Source organism: Notolabrus celidotus, chromosome 3 (assembly GCF_009762535.1).
Source record: "Notolabrus celidotus isolate fNotCel1 chromosome 3, fNotCel1.pri, whole genome shotgun sequence".
Lineage (NCBI taxonomy): Eukaryota > Metazoa > Chordata > Actinopteri > Labriformes > Labridae > Notolabrus > Notolabrus celidotus.
In genome coordinates, this window is record NC_048274.1 from 2,612,173 (window position 1) to 2,635,249 (window position 23,077).

Consider the following 23,077-nt stretch of genomic DNA (forward strand, 5'->3'; position numbering starts at 1 on the left):
ACGGCAGGACGGGATTTGAATGGTTTAAAATTTTGGCACCCAAAAAAGGCTGATTGGTTAGTGTTTTCCCAGGTTTACTCCGGCTGTAGATAGCAGCTTTTCTTCGCTCTTTTTAAAGAACACATCATGTATTGATTACCATCAGGACATAAAGATCATTTTAACTAGTATGACAAAAAGTGTATCTAAATCTGATTACCAACCCCAGCTTTAAGAAAATAGTAGTTAAATAATACAAAAAATAGAAATATGGAAATATTTCATTAAACACATTGTTATACAATTATTGATCCATCATTTCTATTTAGTGGAGGTAATGAAATGAGGAAAACACACTGCAGTGTTTCATAAAAAAGTAGAGGGACTGTACTCTTTATGTTATTTAAAGAGACTTAAATCAATATGATATTTGTGGAATACCTGGAAACAACTTGTTACAGTTGCGAGGACACACTTTAAGGCAGAGACCTCCAAGAGAACAGGACTCACTGGTGAAAATCATACACCAAGACTTGATTGGTAACAATAGTAGCTACTTTGAGCTGACACAGAAAAAGGTCTCACTATACTTGGTTTTATAAGAAGTTTTTGAATTTATTGCACATTGAGTGGGTGTGGTTTAAGATTAGTTTTACAAAGGCGCTGTTGGCCTAGTGGTCTAAGTGCACCCCATATACAGACGCTGTAGCCCTCGTGGCAGAGGCCGCAGGTTCAATTCCAGCCTCAAATTTACTGCATGTCCTCCCCCACTCTCTACTCCCCACATGTCCTGTCTCTCTTCAGCTGTCCTGTACATTAAAGGTGTAAAGTGCCCAAAAATATAACTTTGAAATAAAAGATTAGTTTTACTTCCACTGACTACACCCCATGTGACTTTTCTTACCATCTGCTGCAAAGTGAGAAGTTCAATCTGTAAAAGCGTGAAAGAAATATGATTGCTAAACTGTTTTAAATAGTAGTTTAATAACATTAGTTAGTATATAGATAAAATAAAAGGAGAATAAGGATTAAAAAAAAGAGAAATACTTTAGGTAGTGAGGAGGAATGACCTTTTGAATAGAGTTTGAGAATGAAGGAGGTGTCATGGTTTCTAGAAAAGGCTCTCTCTAATCAATCAACAAGTCCTTCAAAACATCCAATAGAGACCCACACTGGATGTGTTTCTATGTTTCTATGTGTGTGTGTGTTCCTGTGTGTGTGTGTGTTACCAATAGCTTGGGTAAAAGGTCTGGTTCCCTTTAAATGCACATCACGGAGCACAGACAAAAGATTCCCTGCTCATTCAACAGAATAAAAGCTTTGTGTGTGAGTGTGTGTGAGTGTGTGTGCGTGGACATGTGTGTGTGTGTGTGAGAGAGAGAGGGAGAGAGAGAGAGAGACAAAAAGTTGCGTTCATTGAGCGCCTCGATTCAGAACTCTGTGACCGAAACCCCTCTCTTCCTCTTCCTCTTTCTTTTCCTCCTTCTTCTTCTTCTTCTTGTGCCCACATCTATTTTTTTCTCACCACTTCCTCCTTTCTCTCGTGTTTCCACAGGACACACTAAACAATAACTCCTTTGGGAAGAAGTACAGTTGGCAGGAGAAGGTTTCGGGCTCGTCCTCGCCTCTGAAAACAGGTGAGCTGTCCCTTCCATCACACCTTCATTCTCCAACACTCATCTTTTACCCTCAAACTGTCTTTTCTCTCATGTTGTTCATTTAAACCAGGACAGACAGCAAAGAGGGCTTTCAGATGTTTTTCACACCAGAGCTACGAGCAGCAGCTGAATGTGTGATTTGCATTGAATCTGGCAGGCTGTTGGTCTGTGGTCCTCAGGGGACAGTGTTCAAGCTTAGATGAGCTTTACTCTGCTAAGTGTAGCTAGCTAAGGTAATGTTATTTACTATGTGAGTGTGTGTGTGTGTGTTAGCAAGCTCAGGGCTGAGCTAGCTGGGAGCTGTCATAGCTCATTGCTGCAGTTCTTTTCAGACCAACATTCGAGGCGAGAAGAACCAAACTCACTGCCAACAGCTCTGCACTGTACGAGAAAGTGATACAGCAGATTATTAAGTACCTCAGTCGTGTTAGAGCACAACTCGCCTGGAGACAGACCTTCATGGGTCAGGATGAATAAACCTCCCTTTATGCCAAACAGATATTATACATTATTCTGAAGCAGCTACCTCATGACTAGCAGTGTATTTACTCCAAATAGATTAATAGATACTTTATTACCTTGCAGGGAATTCAACTGTTGCAGCAGAAACCATCACAGTCAAGACACTACAGTAAATACTGGACATGAAAACATTTAGACACATTAAATAAGACGTAGGGGCATTAAGAATAGTTTCTAGAACAGACTGAAATGTACATTAAAGGTACTATGAGGAGTTTTTGACCAGCTGAGAAACAGACTAAAACCAACACTGATGCCTCTTTATGACCTTCAAAAGCAAACAAAACCATAAACAACAACACTGATACCTTCTCTGTTGTCATTTTTAATGCTTTATACCACTCAGAGGGGGGTAGGTGTCAGACCACATGATTGACATTTGACTTTAGAAACATCCTTTTTCTGTTGTTTTCATGGCAAATAATCAAATTGAGTGATACATCTGACTGTTAAAAGAAAGCAGGGTGAGGTTTTTGTTGAAAACACTACTTTTGCATGTACAGAACAAGAGATAGGAGGTATCACTTTGTCCACAAGAGGGCGCCAAAATTGATATAAATCAAAAGTTCCTCACAGCAGCTTTAAATAAAATAAAAAATCAAATAGAATTTAAAAAATGTGCAAAAGTGTCTAGTGTTAGACGTGTGCCCGTATTCAATCCCGTCAGTGATGTGCAGTTTGTTGCTGTAGAAAATATAATTTAGGGGGAAAACAACCTATTTGGCATTGTTTTTGACATAAGAATAATAATGTTTTTTTTTTTATCAATTAATCGATAATTGATCGTTAACATTTCCAAAAGTCGATCACAGAAAATACTTAAAATGTACATCCTTACTATCTACAGATTGAAGAGCTGGGAATGAAGGAGATACAGTTGTGCTCATAAGTTAACATACCCTTGCAGAATTAATGGTTTCTTGAGTATTTTCTGTTGTCTTTATGATATAAGAAGAGTAAACACAGTTGTTTGATACAAATTTTGCTTCACCCAACCACTAACCATGAGTGAATTTTATTTTTTCTCTCTTATCATTAATATTCTCTGAAAAATGGCCAAAGAAATCACACATTCTGCCAGGGTATGTAAACTTATGAGCACAACTGTATATATAAGGATGTTAAAGTTAAATGTTTATGAAGCAGATTGTAATAAAGTGACGCCTCATTATGATCATAAAAGCATCCGACACCATCAGTGACAAGTCTGACAATTCCATCCTCAGACAAGACAGCCTTGTTTTGACTTTTTCCTCTCTTCCTTTATGGAGACAATCCCTCTCTGTAATCTCATAATTTCTCTTGGAAAGACAATAAACTGAAATTGAAGAACATCAGCAGGAGGGAGAAATGACTATTGACCTCTGACTCTGCGTTATGTCACACGTAAGAGGGTACATCATGTCCGAACAACAATGTGTTTATCCTGATCAGAGATTATGACATTATCACTTTAAAATCTAACAAAGATATTTATGTAACAGATAAAAGCTTTTTTTCCTTTTTTTCATTCAGAGGCTATTTTAAGGAGCTGCGTATTCAGACTCCAGCCTGTTTCAGCAGAACCTCAAGTTAGCTTTAGGAGCTCCTCAGACCCGACACGTCCGAGGCTGAAGTCTGATTTATGATGCTTCATTGACAGTGATATTATCTTTGGATTTCCTGACCGTGGATTATGACGTAACACATCATCTACCTTCTCCAGGCCGCTCTGTGATTTTGTTGAGTCATGGGGATTTAGCGTCGTAATCCTGACATCCATTACCTAACCACTGCTTCTCTCCTCTCTTCCTATTTGTGCTTTCCTGTCTCTATTCATTGCTGACATGTCTGCCTTCACGTCTGCTTGTGCATTCGTGTGCCGCTCCTGTCTGCAAATCTGCGTTGTGTATATTTACTCTGTGCTTATCTCTGGGTTTTGTGCGTGCTTGTGTGTCTGCCTGTGTGTGTCTGTGGCCGTCTGCATGTTGCTGTTTGCGTCTCTGCTCCCTCCAGGTGAGCTCACCCCTCCCCGTGAGCACAGCTGTCTGAGCGACGAGGACAAGGGACAGGGTGGGGGAGCGCAAACCAAAGACAGAGGGACCTCCACAGATGCCCCCTGCAGGCACAGCCACACATCTGGACACTCACACGGATCATCCACGGCGGCGGCGACTCGGTCAAAGGTTTCAGAGAAGCCGCCTGCACCACCTCCACCTCAGAACTACACCCCAGCTCCTGTCTACCCAGCGGGGAAGGCGGATGGAGGTGGGAACAATCGGGAGAGGATCCGCTACCACACGGACGTTCATTTAGAGCCAACGGAGGAGATCTACCTGACTCCCGTGCAGCGCTCTGCCGACTCCCTAGATCCCCCCAACGCACAGGACCGGCCTTTCCTCTCGCAGCAGACCGAGCAGGGCCGCATGTCCATCAGCTCCGACACTGAGGGCCCGCCTCCTTACCAGCCTCTCCCAGACCGGACAAACCCCTCCATTTACGAGGAGGACGAGGTCTACGTCCCCCCACCTTCTTATGCTTCCTGCGTAGAGTCCCTCATAACGCCACCCAGCATGGCTCGCTCCTCTCTCGCTCTTGACCTCAGCCTGAAGGGGGCAGGAACGGGGGCCGGGCTCATGCTAAGAGGCGGGTCATCAGTGGAGTACGTGGACGCCACCGATGACAGCTACTGCGGGGAGGAGGACGAGGATGTGGATCGGATCATTATGGATGTAAAGATGAGGAAGGGGGGAGGAAAGAGGGACAGCGTTGGTGGCAAAGCCGCGCCTCTAAGGACTTCCATGAGCTCGGAGGCCAGCGGGCTTTCCTATGACTCAGTCAAATACACGCTGGTGGTGGACGAGCACGCTCAGTTGGAACTAGTCAGTCTCCGGCAGTGTTACCAAGGCTACAGTGATGACAGCGACTCGGCCACAGTCTATGATAACTGCGTCTCTTCTCCGTACGAGTCGGCCATCGGGGAGGAGTACGAAGAGGAGGATGAGGAGGAGGAGGAAGAGGAGGAAGAGGAGGAGGAGGAGGACAGCGCTCTGATAGGTGGAGTGAGGAGGGAGGCCACAGCGTGTCTGTCTGAAGACTCGACTCCAGAGGTGGACCTGCACTTCTCCAAGAAGTTCCTGAACGTGTTCATGAATGGACGCTCTCGCTCCTCCAGTGAGTCACTTCAATTATTATCATCATTATATCCTACATGTGTGTTTTCTAACAGTTTGTAGCTCCTGGTTTTGGCTGCAAAGACATGCAAACTAAGACACTGATAGTTTGCATAGCCTCAAGAGCCTCAAAACAAATGCACGTCCTACTTTCTGCTGTGCACATGTCTTAAAACATGACTCTGAGAATAATGTGTCAAACATCAGGGCAGACAGCAGGACTGCAGGCCTGGCTGCTGCATTGTGTGTGATTCCCTTTAAACATGCAGTAAACGCTGTCCAGCCAAATTAGCAGTGTGGTGCAGAAGGCGTAAAGAGATGTGGCTGATGATGCAAAGCCTACAGAGAGTCCAGAGCTGGAATATTCTCATTCAATGCAGATCATCATCCTCACATGACATGCACACTGGATCGTGTTATAATCAAGTTATAATGCTGAAAGAGCCAGACTGATGACTGTGAAGGATGATTTCTTTGTTTTTTAAAAGCACAAGTATTTGAAGCTGTACTTCCATTCCAGCAGCTTGAAATTATAAAAACATAAACTGACATGAAAGCTGGACTGATTTGGCCACATTGCCGAGCTCAGCGTGTAAGTCGTGTAACTAAAAGCTGCAGTGTTTGCTGCTTGTTTGATATTGTTATCGGTGTTCTCACAGCAGAGCCCTGAAAGCAAAAAGGCAGCTGGGTGTTTAGGCGTCCTGCAGGGTGGAGGGACACAGAGCCAAAAAACAGTCTCCTAAATCTGCCTCCAGACTCCAAGTTAGTTAATACAATTTTCATATTTACATTCAAGCTTTTGTCAAACCTTATTAATGGGCTAATAATGAACACAATTTTATTTAACCTTTATTTAACCAGATAAAAGACCCATTGAGATCAAGACCTCTTTCACAAGGGTGACCTGGCCAAGAGAGGCAGCAACACACGTCATAATAAACAAAACAGACTAAGCAAACAAATAGTTTAGTTCCAAATAATATGGGCTGAATTTTGGGACTAATAATGTAATTATTTGATGTTGGCACGGCCCTTGGAATCCTTTGTTTTCTTCTGTGTTAATAATAATAATAATAACTTTATTAGATTACAAAGCACTTTACAAACAATTTTTAAAAAGCAGTAAGCAGTAATTAAGAACATATTATCCAGCAGTAGTAATAAAACAAGCATCAAAGTAATAAACCATAGAATCAATAAAAAGCACGTCTAAAATAGTGAGTTATGAAAAGTGACTTCAAAGACGACAGTGTGTTTGCTTCCTGGATCTCCTCCAGCAGGTCATTCCACAGCCGAGGGGCCCGAACAGAAAACGCTTGATCGCCTGTGGTTCTTTCTGTTTGAGCGTGGAATAGTTAGTAAAGACCTACTGGAGGATCTGAGGTTACATGATGGCTCCTAGGGAGTCAAGAGGTCTGCAATGTAGTCTGGACCCCCTAAGAGCTTTAAAAGTCAACACCATCATTTTAAAATCAATTCTAAAATGGACTGGGAGCCAGTGAAGCGATTTTAAAATGATGTGTTCTCTCCTGCTGGACCTGGTTATGAGTCTGGCTGCTGCAATCTGGATCAGTTGAAGTTTCTTGAGGTTATTTCGTGAGAGACAGAAGTAAAGTGAGTTGCAGAAATCTAACCTGGATAAAATAAAAGCATGAGTTATTGTTTCTAGGTTTTTGATTGATAAAAATGAACACAATTTTGACAGTTTTCTTAATTGAAAAAAGCTGATTGGACAACAGAATTAATGTGTCTAAAGATGATACAGAGGTTTCTACAGGAGTCAGTTATGCTATATGGAAGTGGACCAAGATGAGCTGAAATGTTAAGTTGGTGTAAGTCTGGACCTTTAATCATGATCTCAGATTTTTCTGACTTTAATTGTAAGAAATTGGTTGCCATCCAGTTATCAATATCTGCAAATTCACATGTGAAGGTTGCTTAATTGAAGCAAGTGATGATATCTGTCAGAGGCATTGACACAGTGATATATAACATATCCAAATTAACAAAAGACACAAGCAGGTACCATATTTTTTATGAATGGCTCCTGAAAAAGAATGATTTGGTGTTTTTTTGGGCCAAAGTCAGTCCCCCAGAGTTCAGAGCATTTACATTTCCTGCTAGAAATCCAGGGTTTTTATATATGTTATGTATCATTTCAAGGAGATCATATATCAAAATCTAAAATATTACAAGTAAAGTAAGCCAAGGTTTTAATTTGTACCTATTTTTAAGATCCCCAGAATGATATCTTAGGCTTATTATGGATTGAATTCATTAAAATCTGAAAGATTCTGAACATTTGGATTGTTGTTCACTAAAGACTATTGAGACATTCAATTTCTGAAGCATCATCAGTTCTTGTAAATCCTGCAGCTTGTTTCCAGACGTGACTTTTCTTGTTCTCTAATTGGAAAAGAAAGATACAGCCACAGAGGGAGAGGATGCTGCTTTAATGGAGGCCTGTGGTATTTGTATTCACAGGAAAGATTCACACATTGGAAAACAATGATAGCAAACACCTCTCTTAATACATCGACCCACATCATGATGTGTTTGTACGAGTGAATAAAGCAGCCATCAATCATAAGAGGAGAGATCCTTCCATTAAGTGTGGTCATTCCCTCTAATAGTCCTCAACGTCCTGCTGGAAGCCGGCCACGTATTTTACAGACTCATTAGAAGCAGCAGTGTGTGTGTGTGTGTGTGTGTGTGGTGCAGGGCGGGGTGAGGGGGGGTTGTGGATTACTCAGGGGAATGCAGGTACTAATACACACTGCTCATCAGTTTCACGCCTAATTAAAGTTTGATTCATACGTTCCAAAGAAGAGTAAATGTACTGGGCTCCTCTTGTGTTTCTGTTTGCATATGAAGGACTTTATTTATAACTCAAAGTAAACCTTGTGAATCTTTGTGTCTTCGCTCTCCTAATGTTGATTTTTCTTCTTCTCTGGTTTTCAAGGTGCAGAATCCTTTGGCTTATACTCGTGTATCATAAATGGAGAGGAGAAGGATCAGACCCACAGAGCCGTTTACAGGTAACAAGAGCTGAACCAACACTACTTCTATCATAAACATCAACATCAACATCAGCAGCATCCTCTGTGTGTGATGTTGCACCATGATTCATTATATATGAAGCCAGAGTTTCTGCTTCATATGATGACATTTTACTCATCACGTCAACACACAAGTAGCCAGGGGAAAAAATGTACAATACCAGTCAAAAGTTTGGACACACCTTCTCATTCAATGGTTTTTGTTTATTTTAATTATTTTCCACATTGTAGATTAATACTGAAGACATCAAAGCTATGAAATAATCTGGTTTTGCCATAATCTGGATTACAACAGTAGTCAAACAGGGCTATCCATTGTGTACTAACCCTACCTCTGAACAACACAACTGATGGTCTCAAACACATTAAGAAGGCAAGTCATTCTACAAATGAACTCTTGACAAGGCTCATGTTAATTAGAAACCATTCCAGGAGACCACTTCATGAAGGCAAGGCAAGGCAAGGCAAGGCAAGGCAAGGCAAGGCAAGGCAAGGCAAGGCAAGGCAAGGCAAGGCAAGGCAAGGCAAGGCAAGGCAAGGCAAGGCAAGGCAAGGCAAGGCAAGGCAAGGCAAGGCAAGGCAAGGCAAGGCAAGGCAAGGCAAGGCAAGGCAAGGCAAGGCAAGGCAAGGCAAGGCAAGCATAAAAGAACACAATTAAAATGACAAATATGATAAAACAGAAAAGAAAAGGAAAATTAGAAATAGAAAGGTACTTTATTGATCCCCAGGGGGGAAATTCAATTTTTTCACTCATGCTATTTTTGGACATGCTACACATACAGTTATTTTTGGTATATACATACAATGCACACACATGCAGTGAACATGCTTAGGGAGAGATGTCAGAGTGAGGATACTGCCGTCAACCAGCGCACCCAGAGCAGTTGGGGATTCGGTGCCTTGCTCAAGGGCACCTCGGCAGTGCCCAGGCAGCCACCAGTCCACTTGCCAAACTTCGTCCATACTGGGACTCGAAACGGCAACCCTTCGGTTCCCAAGCCAAGTCCCCATGGACTGAGCTACTGCCGCCCCCAAACAACTGTTCCCTGACTGGGAATCGAACCCGGGCCGCGGCGGTGAGAGCGCCGAATCCTAACCACTAGACCACCAGGGAAAACCTAAGTGGTCCGTATGGGGATATATTAAAAATTAAAAATTACATTAAAATTTTAATTTAAAGTGAGTTAAAATAATCTAAGATAGGAAGGCAGTGGCAAATAAAAAAGTCTTAGTCTTTGATTTAAAAGAGGTGAGAGTTGGAGCAGACCTGCAGCTTTCAGGGAGTGTGTTCCAGATATGTGGTGCATAATGACTAAACGCTGCTTCACCATGTTTCCTTCTGACTCTAGGGACTGAAAGCAGACCAGGACCTGATGACCTCAGAGGTCCAGGTGGTTCATACAGTAGCAGCAGATCAGCAATGTATTTTGGGCCTAAACCATTCAGTGCTTTATAAACCATCAGCAGGATTTTAAAGTCTATTCTCTGACAGACAGGAAGCCAGTGTAGAGATCTAAAAACTGGAGTGATGTGGTCTACTTTTTTGGTCCTTGTTAGGACTCGAGCAGCAGCATTCTGTATGAGCTGCAGCCGTCTGATGGACTTTTTAGGGAGTCCTGTAAAGACCCCGTTACAGTAGTCTAGTCTGCTAAAGATGAAGCAGACTGAGAGAATACCAAGAGTGTGCAAAGCTGTCATGAAGGAAAAAGGGGGCTACTTTACAGAATCTAAAATATAAACATTTTCTGGTTTCCAAACTTTTGACTGGTAGTGTATGTTATCACCATGCAGCCAAACTACCAGTACAGTAGCTGAGCACACTCTACAGTAGCACTGATAGTCATGAGATACAGCTAGTTCGCAGAGACTCGGGCCACCCTGTCTCCGTTTGTCGCTTGTCTCAAATTGAAGCATCTTTTTAATCAACTCCACAAGATTTATGTATGTACTAAAGCACTGTTTTTTTTAAATGCATGATTGTAACCTAACGAGGAAGGAAAACTGTTGGTTGGTTGGTTGGTTGGTTACATATGTTGACAGGCCCACACTCAGCCAGACTCCTCGTCTCTCATGCTCTGAAACAGTAGCTGTTCATGGCTAGTTAGCTTTGAATACCAGCTACGACTCTGTCCACACTACACTCAGCAGTGATTGGTCCGTCAGATAATTCCATGATGTTGCTACCTTTAACACTCCACTCCCCTTTTTTTTTTTTTTTTTCCTCGATGCTGAAAACGCTCCATTTCTTCACGTTTCCACAGTAACGTTCACACTCCAGCTGGCAGCGTGCAGCTACAGCTGCTGATGAAGACCTCCGGCTGATAAATGCATAGAGGGGGAACAAAAATAACAGCAATGCAGTCATGTGAAAAGCAGCATCTCTGTACACTGAGGGATCAAGTGATGGTGCAGGACGTCAGCCATGCATAGCTGAAGGCACACAGTGTCCTATCAGTTTAAAGGTTATCTAGATTAAACATAAATTATATGTGTATTTATAATGAATTATTACTAAATCTATGTCATCATGCTGCGGTGAGCCTTCACTTAAAGTGATGGAAAGGTTTCTTTTCCACATTCTGTGAAGTAATTTACAGCCTTAGATCATAAAGCAGATAGCAGCTGTGATAAATCAAGATGCAGAGACGTTATTTATCCTTCGTGACCAATGTGACAACACACATCCATCAGGCTCGGGGGATTTTGTCATATTGAAAAGGCATAAAATGTGCAAAAAGATGGTTTATTTAAAGAGTGTATAATGCATGGTTTAGATGGTGCTTTACTTTTTCCATGCAACATTTTTTTAAGTCTTTTTCCAAGTCTACAGGGACAAGCAGTTTGAAACCCTCTGCATGATTTTCCAACATACAGTCATACAGTCATACATGAAAAGCATTCATGGTTGCAGAGACGATGATAAGCCTTCCAGGTCCCTCAGATCCTCTACATAACCACATCCGTCTCCACAGGTTTGTCCCTCGACATGACGATGAGTTGGAGCTGGAGGTGGATGATCCGCTGCTGGTGGAGGTGCAGTCAGAGGACTACTGGTACGAGGGCTACAACATGCGGACCGGTGCACGTGGGATCTTCCCAGCGTACTACGCCATAGAGGTGGCCAAGGACTCGGACAGCGAAAAAAGCACCGAAGGTACAACCAGACACAATGATGCCTCATATTTATATAAAACTACTTATATAAAAAGAAAGACCAATGAGAAAAGATGGGTCTTTAACTATTATTTTAAACATTCAAGAATGAGAGCAGACCTTTTTTGACTGGCGACTACTGCAGAGGCTCGACCGCCCCTGGTATTCAGGTGAGTTTTAGGCACATTAAGGAGCAGCTGATTGGCTAACCTTTGCGCTTTAGCTGCAGTATGGACATGGAGAGGTTCAACTAAGTAAGGCAGCGCCTCATTACAGGCCAAATTCCACCAGATCTGTCTCTGATCCGTCTCCGATCCATCACGGCACCGGATCTGATAGGTTTCAATTCTGGTCAATGTGTTAACTTCCACTGGATCTGCTCCATTGCGTTCCGGCTGCATCTCTGATCCGGCAGGTCAGAACACAACGGATCAGATACACAAGACTTCTGTTTTCTCCGGATGCCGGAGCACGACGCATCAATCTCAACAGAGCAGATGGAGCGGGACAGGAAGTCAGGTTTCACCAAAACAAAGTGAAAACATCTGGTTAATTTTCAGAATAAAACACTCTGTGTTATCACCAGATCGTATTTCACTTAACTACAACAACAAACCAAAGTCATGATGAGCGGAGCCAGGCCTGGAGTCAACAGGTCAGAGGTTTTCAGAGGACCAGAAGGACAACATGGATGAGGAGGAGGAGGAGGAGAATCCTTGATTCAGTGATTACTGTGGGAAAACCTCGGTCACATGACTCCAGCTGTCCGACAGTCCTGCTCTGTGCTGAATTCTGAAAACGCAACTGGTGGGTGTTGACGGATGAGAGAGCACGGAGCCGGACTGCAGTGGATCGGAGACGGACCGGACACGGATCTGGTGGAAGTCCCGTGTAAGAGCCTCAAAGGTCAACGACAAACTTCCAATCAATTGAGAGCAGCACAGGTGTGATGTGGTCCTTCTGTTTAATGGAAGACTGGTCTAAGCTCACATACAAAGAGTTCTAATATTCAAGAAGAGATGTTATAAAAGTATCACCCTCGTTAGGAGGTAGACACGCCTTTGCTTTAGCTATGAGTCTAAACTTAAAGAAGGTTGACTTAACAACAGAACACTCCTGTGTTAAGTTTCAGCATTTCAAATAAAACTGATGTTTATTTGAATTTATTTTGAAAGCTGCAGGTAAATACGTGTAGCTGGGAGTGTCGCAGGTCTTGTCTCTGTGTCACTTTACTTTACTACTTGAGTTCCAGTGAAGTCGAGATCACTGACCAAATATAAACAATGAGCTGAAGTAGGCCAGCTCATGTTTTGTTTTTAGAATTTTCCACTCTCAGTACACAAGTACACACGTGCTGCTTTTGAGTCACTGCACGCTAGTGTTGCTGAGAGCATCTAAATATAGAAGTAATTCATATTCAGAGGCTTCTTTTACAAAGAGACGAAGCAGAGGGAGGTCATAGCAGAACGCAGCAACAGCAAAGATGATACAAAGTCAGAGATGAGAGTCAGGGTGTCATATTTCATCTGTTACAAGAATTAATGAAATGTTGATTGATTATCATTTGAAAGATGATTTAGTAACAATCAGGAGAAGAAATACATTTTAAATACTTTGTTCCAGTTAATTATGTGTACCTGCTGCTTAGTTTGATGTAAAAGGAATATGATCATTGGTTTGTGGTCCATACTACAAAAAGAGACATTGTTTCCAAAGTTTGAAGACTTGTTTTAAAGGAAGTAACAAAGGTTACAAACGCACATGATTCAATGTGTAGAAATCCACCTCTGCAAAGAACCAGAGCGATGACATGGACGTCCTCTCATAGTCACAGTTAGTGATGTATTTTAGACAGGACACCTCTTAAAGATTATCCAGGACCAGGGCTGTGATCTTCGGGGAGAAATGCAGCCTCTGGGTCTTTCTACCATCCATCCACCTTCCTCCGCTTATCCGGGTCCGGGTCGCGGGGGCAGCAGCCTCAGCAGGGAAGCCCAGACACTCCTCTCCCCGGCCACTTCCACCAGCTCTTCTGGGAGGATACCGAGGCGCTCCCAGGCCAGCTGAGAGACATAGTCTCGCCAGCGTGTCCTGGGCCTTCCCCGTGGCCTCCTCCCAGTCGAACACGCCCGAAACACCTCCCCAGGGAGACGCCCGGGAGGCATCCTAACCAGATGCCCGAACCACCTCATCTGGCTCCTCTCGATCCGGAGGAGCAGCGGCTCTACTTTGAGCCTCTCCCGGATGTCCGAGCTCCTGACCCTCTCTCTAAGGCTGAGCCCAGACACCCTGTGGAGAAAGCTCATTTCGGCCGCTTGTATTCGCGATCTCGTTCTTTCGGTCACTACCCACACCTCGTGACCATAGATGAGGGTCGGAACGTAGATTGACCGGTAAATTGAGAGCTTTGCCTTCTGGCTCAGCTCTCTCTTCACCACGACAGACCGGTACAGCGCCCGCATCACTGCAGACGCCGCCCCGATCCGTCTGTCAATCTCCCGCTCCCTTTTCCCCTCACTCGTGAACAAGACCCCGAGATACTTAAACTCCTCCGCCTGGGGCAAAGGTCTTTCTACCCTTCTGGTAAAACTCTGTCACATGTATGTATAGATAGTGGTAAAGCCAGAGAAAATGGGCTCATCAACAACTCTATTAACCCCTAAAGATGTGCTATTATAACCTTTATTATAACCTTTAATTAACCAGGAAATGCTCATTGAGATTAAAAATCTCTTTTCAAAGAGAGTCCTGGCCAAGATAGGCAGCAGCACAGCTACAAAGTTACAAAGTTACAACAGACATAAACACAAATAGAAGACGCACACAACAGCTACACAACAAATACCTCCAGAAGAACAGCACGAGTGACATTTCAACAAAACATCTGCAGACAAATGCATCAGCCTCCAAGGACCGCTTCAAAGCATTCAAAGTTTCAGATCCTTTTGTAAGGGACTCCAGGTCGAGGGAGCAGCAAACCTGAAGGCCCTTTTTTCCAAGTTCAGTCCTGACCCTCGGAACAAAGAGTAATAAGAGATCCTGAGGTCGAAGATTATGAGTTCCTGAGTTCTTTTGTGCTATTGCCCTGGTGTTGTGGGGGAAAAAAGCCATGCAATTCTCACTGCTGCATCTTCCTGTCGTCTTGAATTGTCACCTCTGATTATTGTTCCCTCTGTACCTTTCTTATTCCACGTTTGCCTCTCTGTCCTGTGCAGTGAAGAGCAGTGAATGGATGGACAGATACAGACTGAAGTTCCTGGGCTCGGTTCAAGTGCCGTTCCACAAAGGGAACGATGTCCTGTGTGCAGCTATGCAGAAGGTACAGTATGAAGCATGATTGTATGCATCTTTGAGTATAGGTTTCAAACACTGACATCACAGGAGAGTTTCTGCATTTCCATTATTGTGCACATAATGAAGCTTTTATACATCTTTCCTTCTAACATCAACAACAAACCTTGATTCAAGTTGAAATGCATAATCATGTTTTTATGTTACATCCTCCAGATCGCCACCAACAGAAGGATGACAGTGAAGTACAACCCGCCTTCCTCCTGCCTCCTGGAGATCAACGTGAAAGGCATCAAGCTTTCAGTTCAGGAGGATTATTACGCCTGTGACAGAGTAAGACTCTCTCTGTCTTTTTTTTTGTGTCTTATGTAAACAAAATGAAGAGCAGCTTCTTGAGGTTCAGTCACAGAGAAAAAAAGAGTCCCACTAAAAGGTTGGAGTCATGTCGCCCTCATGTGGCAGTCTGTAGGGACTGCAGACACAGTGTGTTAAAGCAGATAAGACAGTCAGGGCATGTTCTCTGATTGGCTGTTTGTTCATTTAGAGAAGAGACTTCTGTTTAAACAAACTGCTCTGACCTTTGTGAAATTTCAAGGCCTCACATTTCCTCTGATGGTACTTCAAACTGTGACTTTTAGATATAATGAAGAGACAGTATTTGTGATATTTGTAATCTGTGTTATTGCTGTTGGTTTCATGACCCCTCTGTTTTATTTTGTTCCTTTCTGAAGCACTGTGTTGCTTGGATTATGAGAGCTGCTCAAACGTTAAAGGTTGTAATTATTACTGTTAAATCTACTTTGCTTGGGTCGATGGTTTTGAATAAAAACTGCTCCTTGAGGTCTTTCTAGAAGATTATTATGCTCATATTTTTAAGGTTTTATGTTGTCCCGCTGATATCTTTGTGACGGCTTTACATGATTTCCAACTCAACAAATGATTCATTGATCTCAGGCTGCTGGCTTTAAAACCCCTTGTTACAGCCTGAAACGCTTCACTGCTACTGTCTCTTTAAGAACCTCCCCCAGCATTCTGGGAGCCTCCTTCAGTGTTGCCATGCACCAAAGTTGTGTTTCTCTTTTTAAAATGACATAGTTGCCCCTTTTAAGGAGATTCACTCAGCCGGTGATGTCACGGTTTGAGGAAATATGTGTTGATCTCGCTCAATTCATGCAGCCTGCAGTCCCATCCAGGGATTATTCCATCACTGTGAAAACTTTGCCCACGTTTTATAGTTAACTTCACATTTGTTTTTAAAATATTAAAAATGCATAATACAAACTCTTTAATTGTTGCGTCACATGAGGCTCTTCACTTCACTCATGAAATGGTAAATTGTTTTGGTGTATTACAAACAATATCAGATATTTAATAAGATAGTTGAGCTCACTGGACAATTGGAATCAACACTAATATCCCAAGTAAAGATCTTTGTGAAGTCAATAGATATAGAGAGTGTTGATGCTTCAATGATACCAAAAAGAGGTCATGTGCACGGGTCAATTATTGCTCCCTTGAGTGCAGTGCAAAGTGTCTTCTTGATTTTACACTTTGGTACCAGACGTTTATTCTGCCTCTTGTTTGTGTTTGTCCTCCTCACAGAGCAACGAGTGCAATCACTTCTTCCAGCTAAAGAACGTCTCTTTCTGTGGATACCATCCCAAAAACAGCAAGTAAGTGACCGCAGACAAACCTGAAACTTGAACCTTGAAGCCATTTTTACCACACACACTTGTTGCTTTTGCTGCTGATTAAATGGGAACAATCAAATGTATGATTGTAACATGATTAATTTATACCAAAAAAAACCAACACATTCACGAATTAAAGAAGATGAAAATATAATTATCCATGTTTGGAGTACTTCATTTGTTTCCTCGTCTTCTCTGCAGATATTTTGGTTTCATCACGAAACATCCAGCAGACCAGAGATTTGCCTGTCATGTGTTTGTGTCTGAAAACTCCACCAAACCTCTCGCAGAGTCAATAGGGTGAGTTGAGCCTTCTTTTATATTATCTCAAAGACTTAATTTCTTCATGTGGAAGAGATTTAACTCTGCCGACACATACAGACGCTACGTGAGACAGGGACACTCTGTTCAGCTTTTTAGCTAGCAGCAGTTTTGGGTATTAAAAATTACAGAATCAGTCTCAATCTGTTTCACAACCAGTAAAAAACTCCTCACAGGAGCTTTAATGTTAGTGCCTCTGCAAGACCTTCTAAAGTAAGTGACATCATCAGCATACAGGTTGATTGTTTCTGTTATTTTAAATGCTTGAAACCACGACTGCATGTTCTACAGCAAAGATTCTTGAGTGATACATTTGACTGTTTAAGGGATGTTTGATGGAGATTTTTATTAGCTGTTCCATCAATAAGATAAATAATGCAAAGACATAAAGCCTGATTTATACATCTATGCATGTAGCTGACGTGCACCTCCTCCAAGGTATAACTATGCGTCGAATGGACGCGGACTGCAAGCCCTGTGATTGGTCCGCTCAGCGGCATTGTATTTCCTGCATTTATAGCACCTCTGGGATCCCCTAACATCGGCCGTGTATTTCATCTCCTCCTCTCTATTCTTCATGTAATCATGTCTGTATGATAAACAGCAACATGTATCAGCTGTAGATTAACAGAACACACTCTGAATCTCTGTGGAAAAGTAAACAGAGATCATAGCAGGGCTGAAAACAGGCGACCGACTCGTATGTAGTATGTGGTGCTCATGTCCGCATCGACCACTGCTGCGTAGGGGCGATGCAGAAGTATAAACCAGCCTTAAGAGGAACAGCTTTGTCCCAAAAATTGACCCTTACTCAAGAACATAGAACATCAAACCACCATTCCAATTTTCTTGAACTTCAATAACACCAACACTAGAGTGCTTTGGGTCACCGCTCTGCAAAACCAGAAGAAGCAACAATAAGGTCCAGTAATTTATAGCCAGACAAAACCTGAAACCTATATCTTACAGGAGATATTTAAGATAACGGAGCAGAGCTAGCTTTAAGATGGAGTGCAGCTTTGACTGCACAGTGGGTACTGAAAGTGGATCATGTTGTGTGCTTTTAGTGAGGTCTATAAATGATTAAATTGTTCATCTCTGTCTTTCAGGAAAGCTTTCCAGTTGTACTACAAAGAGTTTGTGGAGTTCTCGTGCCCCACAGAGGACATCTACCTGGAATAGCCCCGCCCTGCCTTCAACCACAGCCCTGTACAGTACACTGTATCATAACATAACTCTGCATGAAGGACAGACATATCTAAGCATACAAAAAAAAAGACAAACTGAAAATTAACACATCTGACAAACAGGAAAGGACAGGATGATCAAGTGTTGGTACTGTGGTTTGCTCAGAGGGAAGAGATGAAAATGAGCCAAAGGAGGAAAAGAAATATGCAAAATGGAGTCAGTAATGAAGCGGTTATCACAGGCTGCCTGTGGAAAGCACAAACATTGTATCACCGCAGCCTTGGCAGCGCTAGTTAGCCTGTAGCATCGTCTCGGCTGATGAAACACTGAAAGCCCAGGAGCCGTACCGAACTGAACCAGCGTGAACTCTTATTAGAGGAAGAACTGCAGCGGAGGTGAGGGAGAATGAACACATGATTGGTTTAGTCTGAGACAAAGGAAGGTGTATATTTACAGATTAACATCCTCACACTGAAAATGTACACTTAGTAAAACAAATCCATGTAGGAACAGTGAAGTTCATCCTTTTAGCACACCTCATATGAAGGTGATACTCACATTGTTCAGAGACAACAACGAAAAAAAAATCCACCCTGAAACACTCCGGACACAAGTGATGCTCTTTGTATTTCTAGCTGTAAAATCTCCACATTTCATTAGAAGTTTAATATCAGAAGACTTATCTGTAACATCAGTGGAAACAGCAGCTTCTGTTATCTCATGAGGCATGAGCTGTGCACACTACAAGGTGAAGCCATAGACTGTGCAGGACATGGACGTAGTCTCACCCGTTGGTCTCTGAAGAGGCGTTTTTGAAGCCCAGAGATGACAGTCTCAACAATAGAAACGCTGACTCATCCGATGCTTTTGATGCATCTAGAAATCTGCAAGAGGGAGGAGTTGCAGCGGGCTCAAGCCTCCTGGCAAACAGCAATAATACATCCTCTTTCTGTCAACCCTGCAGCACCCTTTGATATGCAAATGTGTGCATAACTCCAAATAGATTCTAAGATTTAATGAGCTATTGAGACCAAATCAGCTTTTTGAAGCAGGCATTCAGTTATTGGACATTTTAACATCAGACCTAATGGGGATTATTTAGCTTTTGCAGCCAGCCCCAAGTGGATACTTGAGGAACTGCAGCTTTTTGCACTAATGCATTGGCTTTTTCAACACTTGAGGGTGTGTAAGAGCCCCCAAAGTTGAAACAATGAATAAATGCATTGATTCAACTGATCAATCATCAAGTTATATTCCTAGGAAGACATCTGTTGAGGACTCTGCAATGTTTTCAAAAGTTTTTCAAATGAGTTAAATACATCAGTGAGGGCTCTGAGGAGTTGTCTTTCTCTTCTTTTTAATATCTCATTGATACATTTATTGATTTCTCATATGAGAGGGATTCTTGAGAAACTGATCCACTGATTAGGAAGCATTCAGGAGTTGGTTTTCTTCACAGCTTGCCCTCAAACAAGGTCAAAGTTAAAGAAATAACTTGCAGCAGAAAAACGCAGCATATACACTACCAGTCAAAAGTTTGGAAACACCTTCTCAATCAAGGGTTTCTATTTATTTTAATTATTGTAAACACTGTAGATTAATACTGAAGACATCAAAACTATAAAAGAACATATATGGAATTATTTAATGAAGACAAAAGTGTTGAACAAAGCAGAATATGTTTTATACTTTAGATTCTGTAAAGTAGCCCCCTTTTTCCTTCATGACAGCTTTGCACACTCTTGGTATTCTCTCAGTCTGCTTCATGAAGTGGTCTCCTGGAGTGGTTTCTAATTAACATGAGCCTTGTCAAGAGTTCATTTGTAGAATGACTTGCCTTCTTCAGAGGTAGGGTTAGTACACAATGGATAGCCCTATTTGACGACTGTTGTAATCCAGATTATGGCAAAACCAGATTATTTCATAGTTTTGATGTCTTCAGTATTAATCTACAATGCTGAAAAGAATTCAAATAAATAAAAACCATTGAATGAGAAGGTGTGTCCAAACTTTTCAGCCTTCTGAAATGTTTCAAATGAGTTAAATATATCAGCCTGGGTTGTCTTTCTCTTCTTTTTAATATCTCATGGATACAGTTATTGATTTCTCATATAAGATTGATTCTTGAGAAACTGATCCAGTGATTAAGAATCTTTGGGGAGCATAAAACATTTGATTTTCTTCACAGCTTGCCCTCAAACAAGGTCAAAGTCAAAGAGAGAACTTGCAGCAGAAAAAGGCAACATATAGCCGACACTAAGTGGTGCAAAATGCTAAAGGTAACACAGCAATTCCCAAACAAACCCTACTTCAGTTAAAAATGAGAGGCTTAAATCAGCAGTGTGCTACAGTCAGACAGAGAATGAATAGAGACTAACATAGCAGGACCGAGATCAGGATGCAATGTCCAAATTAATTGCATACCTAGAGGTTAAAGAGCATTTAGGGAATTGAAGTGCAGACAATAAAATTCAGACATGTTTCGTCTTGAGTTACATCTTACTTCTGGAATGCACTTAGCATCACTTGTCCTTGATGAAAATAAAACCGTGCAATGAGTGAACGAGTGAGGATTCCTCCTGTAGAACTTTCAGCAGCTTCTTTTGGTAGTGCTAAGCTAAACGACCCCACACAGTAAAGCCTTATTAGTCATTAATCCCGGGTCTAATGCCAGACACACTGCGCTTTTTACCATGTCGTACTAGGACTGAAATCAGTGGAGAACATATTAAAAAAAAATCAACTTTGGCTCTTCAGCAGCTAAAGTTCAAACATACAAATCTCCTTTATGTGGTGGTCTAGAGCCGTGCTCCTCCTGGTCTCCACTTCAGAATCATGAAACGCTCTCAGTGCGCTAAAGCGAGAAGATAATAAGGCAGTGATGTTTGGAGCAGAAGGTACGGGTGCTATAAAGGGAGCAAATTAAAACTCTGGTGTCTTCATATCTTTACTAGTAGTGCCTCTTCTTCATCAGATCATTGTGACCTTCCTCAGTCGACTTTATCACAACATTTAAAGGAGTTGCCATGGAGTGTGTGTTGAGTTTCAGAGTTTGAATGCAGAATAGGGACGTGGAAGTATGTTTGATGTGACTTGTGCTTTTTCCACTGCCAAAAAAATGCTGCACTGTACCTGTGGTGCAAAGATTAGTTTAACTGTGCGTGTGAAATAGTGCAAAGATAGATTATCCTTCACATCATGCTTCTCCGATGACCTCATCAGCTGAATCTGTCGTTCTTCAGAAGACGTTTCCGGAGTAAGCTTGGGCCCACATGATGAGAACAGAAAACCAAAGTGTCGCCGTATGTTTTGAATCACCCCGGGTCCAGCACAGGTACAAGACAGTCGTTTTTCTGCAGTGAGAAAGCACACAAAAAGTGAGCTTCCTACTTCATTTATCACTGACTTTAATTTCTAACAGATTATTTAATTTCACCTGTATTTAAACCAACATGCTTGTCAACAAGAGATTGATTAAGGATGTGGAAATTGTCATTCAGCCATGTCACCAGTCCCCCATAGTTTGTTTCTTTTTCAAACGAGAATCATTCAAATGAGTTGTCTGCTTGGTGCCGATCAAAGCCATCGTGTTTTTATCAAGAGATCAAGACTGACTTTTCTATGAGTTCCCCTCTCAGAAGCCAATCAGGCAGACAGGAGACAATGTAAAGAAGTGGGGGCTATACGAAGGGAGTATAGACATGCCATATATAAATAAATGATTTAATATCTGTAATTATAAATTTAACACTGTATTGATTCAGATGTAGTATGTGACATTTCTCTTTATTTTGGAATTTTTTAGGTGTGAATTTTTCTTTATTTAAAGATTTTAATGCAGAGTCTGCGGTGTCCTGTCGTTATTACCTCTACAGCACTTACACACACCTACTTTTAACACGCCTACACTATACTATACTATACTATATGTCAAATTAAGCAGACAGGATAAGACTCAGTCTGACCCCACCTTAATCCACCATGAGCATTGCACCTCACAGCATTTAGCTAGTTACAGTGTCCAGGAAAACTTCCTTTAACAGGCAGAAACCTCGAGCAGAACCAGACTCATGTTAGACAGCCATCTGCTGAGACCGAGTTGGGTCTGGAAAGAGTGATAGAGGAGAGTAAGAGATAGAGGGAGCGGTGATGGTGAAAAAACATGCATGAAGTCTCCCAAAAGCATGTGGGAAATGTTTTATGGTCTGATGAAACCAAGGTTGTACTTTTTGGCCATAATTCTAAAAGGTATGTTTGTCATAAAAACAACACTGCACATCACATAAAGAACACCAGACCCACAGAGAAGCATGGTGGGGGCAGCATCATGCTTTGGGGCTGTTTTTCTTCAGCTGGAACCGGGGCCTTAGTCAAGGTGGAGTCAGTTTAACACAAAACCTCCAGGCCTCGGTTAGAAAGATGAAGATGAAGAGGAATCCCATAGGAAAAGAAATTTAGAGAGGAGATCTCAAAAGTGTTTCATTTATGACTCCTAGACAACAATGAGATCTGTTTGAAATTAAAACGAGACTATAGCTTATGTCTCCTGTTTCTCATTCTTGCCTCCAGAAAAAAAGTTTCAAAAAGTCTCAGCTTAGTCTCCCTTTCAGTTCAAAAGGAGATCTGGTCTCAATCTGAAATGATTCTCAGGTATTTCTCAGGTGTTGTGACTCCTTTTGAGCTCCGGTGGAGAAATCAGGGAGCTCTCTCAATATAACCTCATCCATTTGTTTTTGTCAGACTCAGTTTTTGTGTCTCAAGTTGAGCTCAGATGGAGCAAAGAAAGAGCCTGAGCTCATCTTTTCATCAACATTTATAGTGCCCTGTAAAATTAAGATTCCAATGCAATTGTCCACAAACTTACAATTCTCATTAAAACATTTGAACCACTTCAAGATCAGATATTTAGATGTGAAATTATCTCTTCTTTGACTTCACATTATGGTCCTTCCTTTACAAGTCTGTTTGGAACAAAACAACTTCACAAAGATTTAGTGTGTTTCAGAGAAATTACAAAAGATAGAGATTTCATCCCAGGTATGACAGACCATTTATTTAAAATA

At 41.9% G+C, this 23,077-nt stretch overlaps 1 protein-coding gene and 1 non-coding gene across 3 annotated transcripts in view; one reads left to right on the forward strand and one right to left on the reverse strand.

Annotated features, from left to right (window-relative positions):
- Positions 1 to 21,856, forward strand: part of mapk8ip1b (mitogen-activated protein kinase 8 interacting protein 1b) — a 76,283-nt gene extending 54,427 nt beyond the window's left edge. For both annotated transcript variants that reach the window (XM_034679037.1, XM_034679045.1), the window contains exons 4-12: positions 1,535 to 1,616; positions 4,155 to 5,312; positions 8,274 to 8,349; positions 11,343 to 11,524; positions 14,739 to 14,842; positions 15,031 to 15,147; positions 16,417 to 16,487; positions 16,707 to 16,805; positions 17,936 to 21,856. In XM_034679037.1, coding sequence (XP_034534928.1) covers positions 1,535 to 1,616; positions 4,155 to 5,312; positions 8,274 to 8,349; positions 11,343 to 11,524; positions 14,739 to 14,842; positions 15,031 to 15,147; positions 16,417 to 16,487; positions 16,707 to 16,805; positions 17,936 to 18,008 — 1,962 coding nt within the window. In that variant the 3' untranslated portion in view covers positions 18,009 to 21,856. The remainder of the gene's footprint in view (positions 1 to 1,534; positions 1,617 to 4,154; positions 5,313 to 8,273; positions 8,350 to 11,342; positions 11,525 to 14,738; positions 14,843 to 15,030; positions 15,148 to 16,416; positions 16,488 to 16,706; positions 16,806 to 17,935) is intronic.
- trnae-cuc lies at positions 9,413 to 9,484 on the reverse strand. The gene has a single exon. It is a non-coding gene; the product is annotated as a tRNA-Glu (tRNA).
- Positions 21,857 to 23,077: the final 1,221 nt, after the last annotated feature.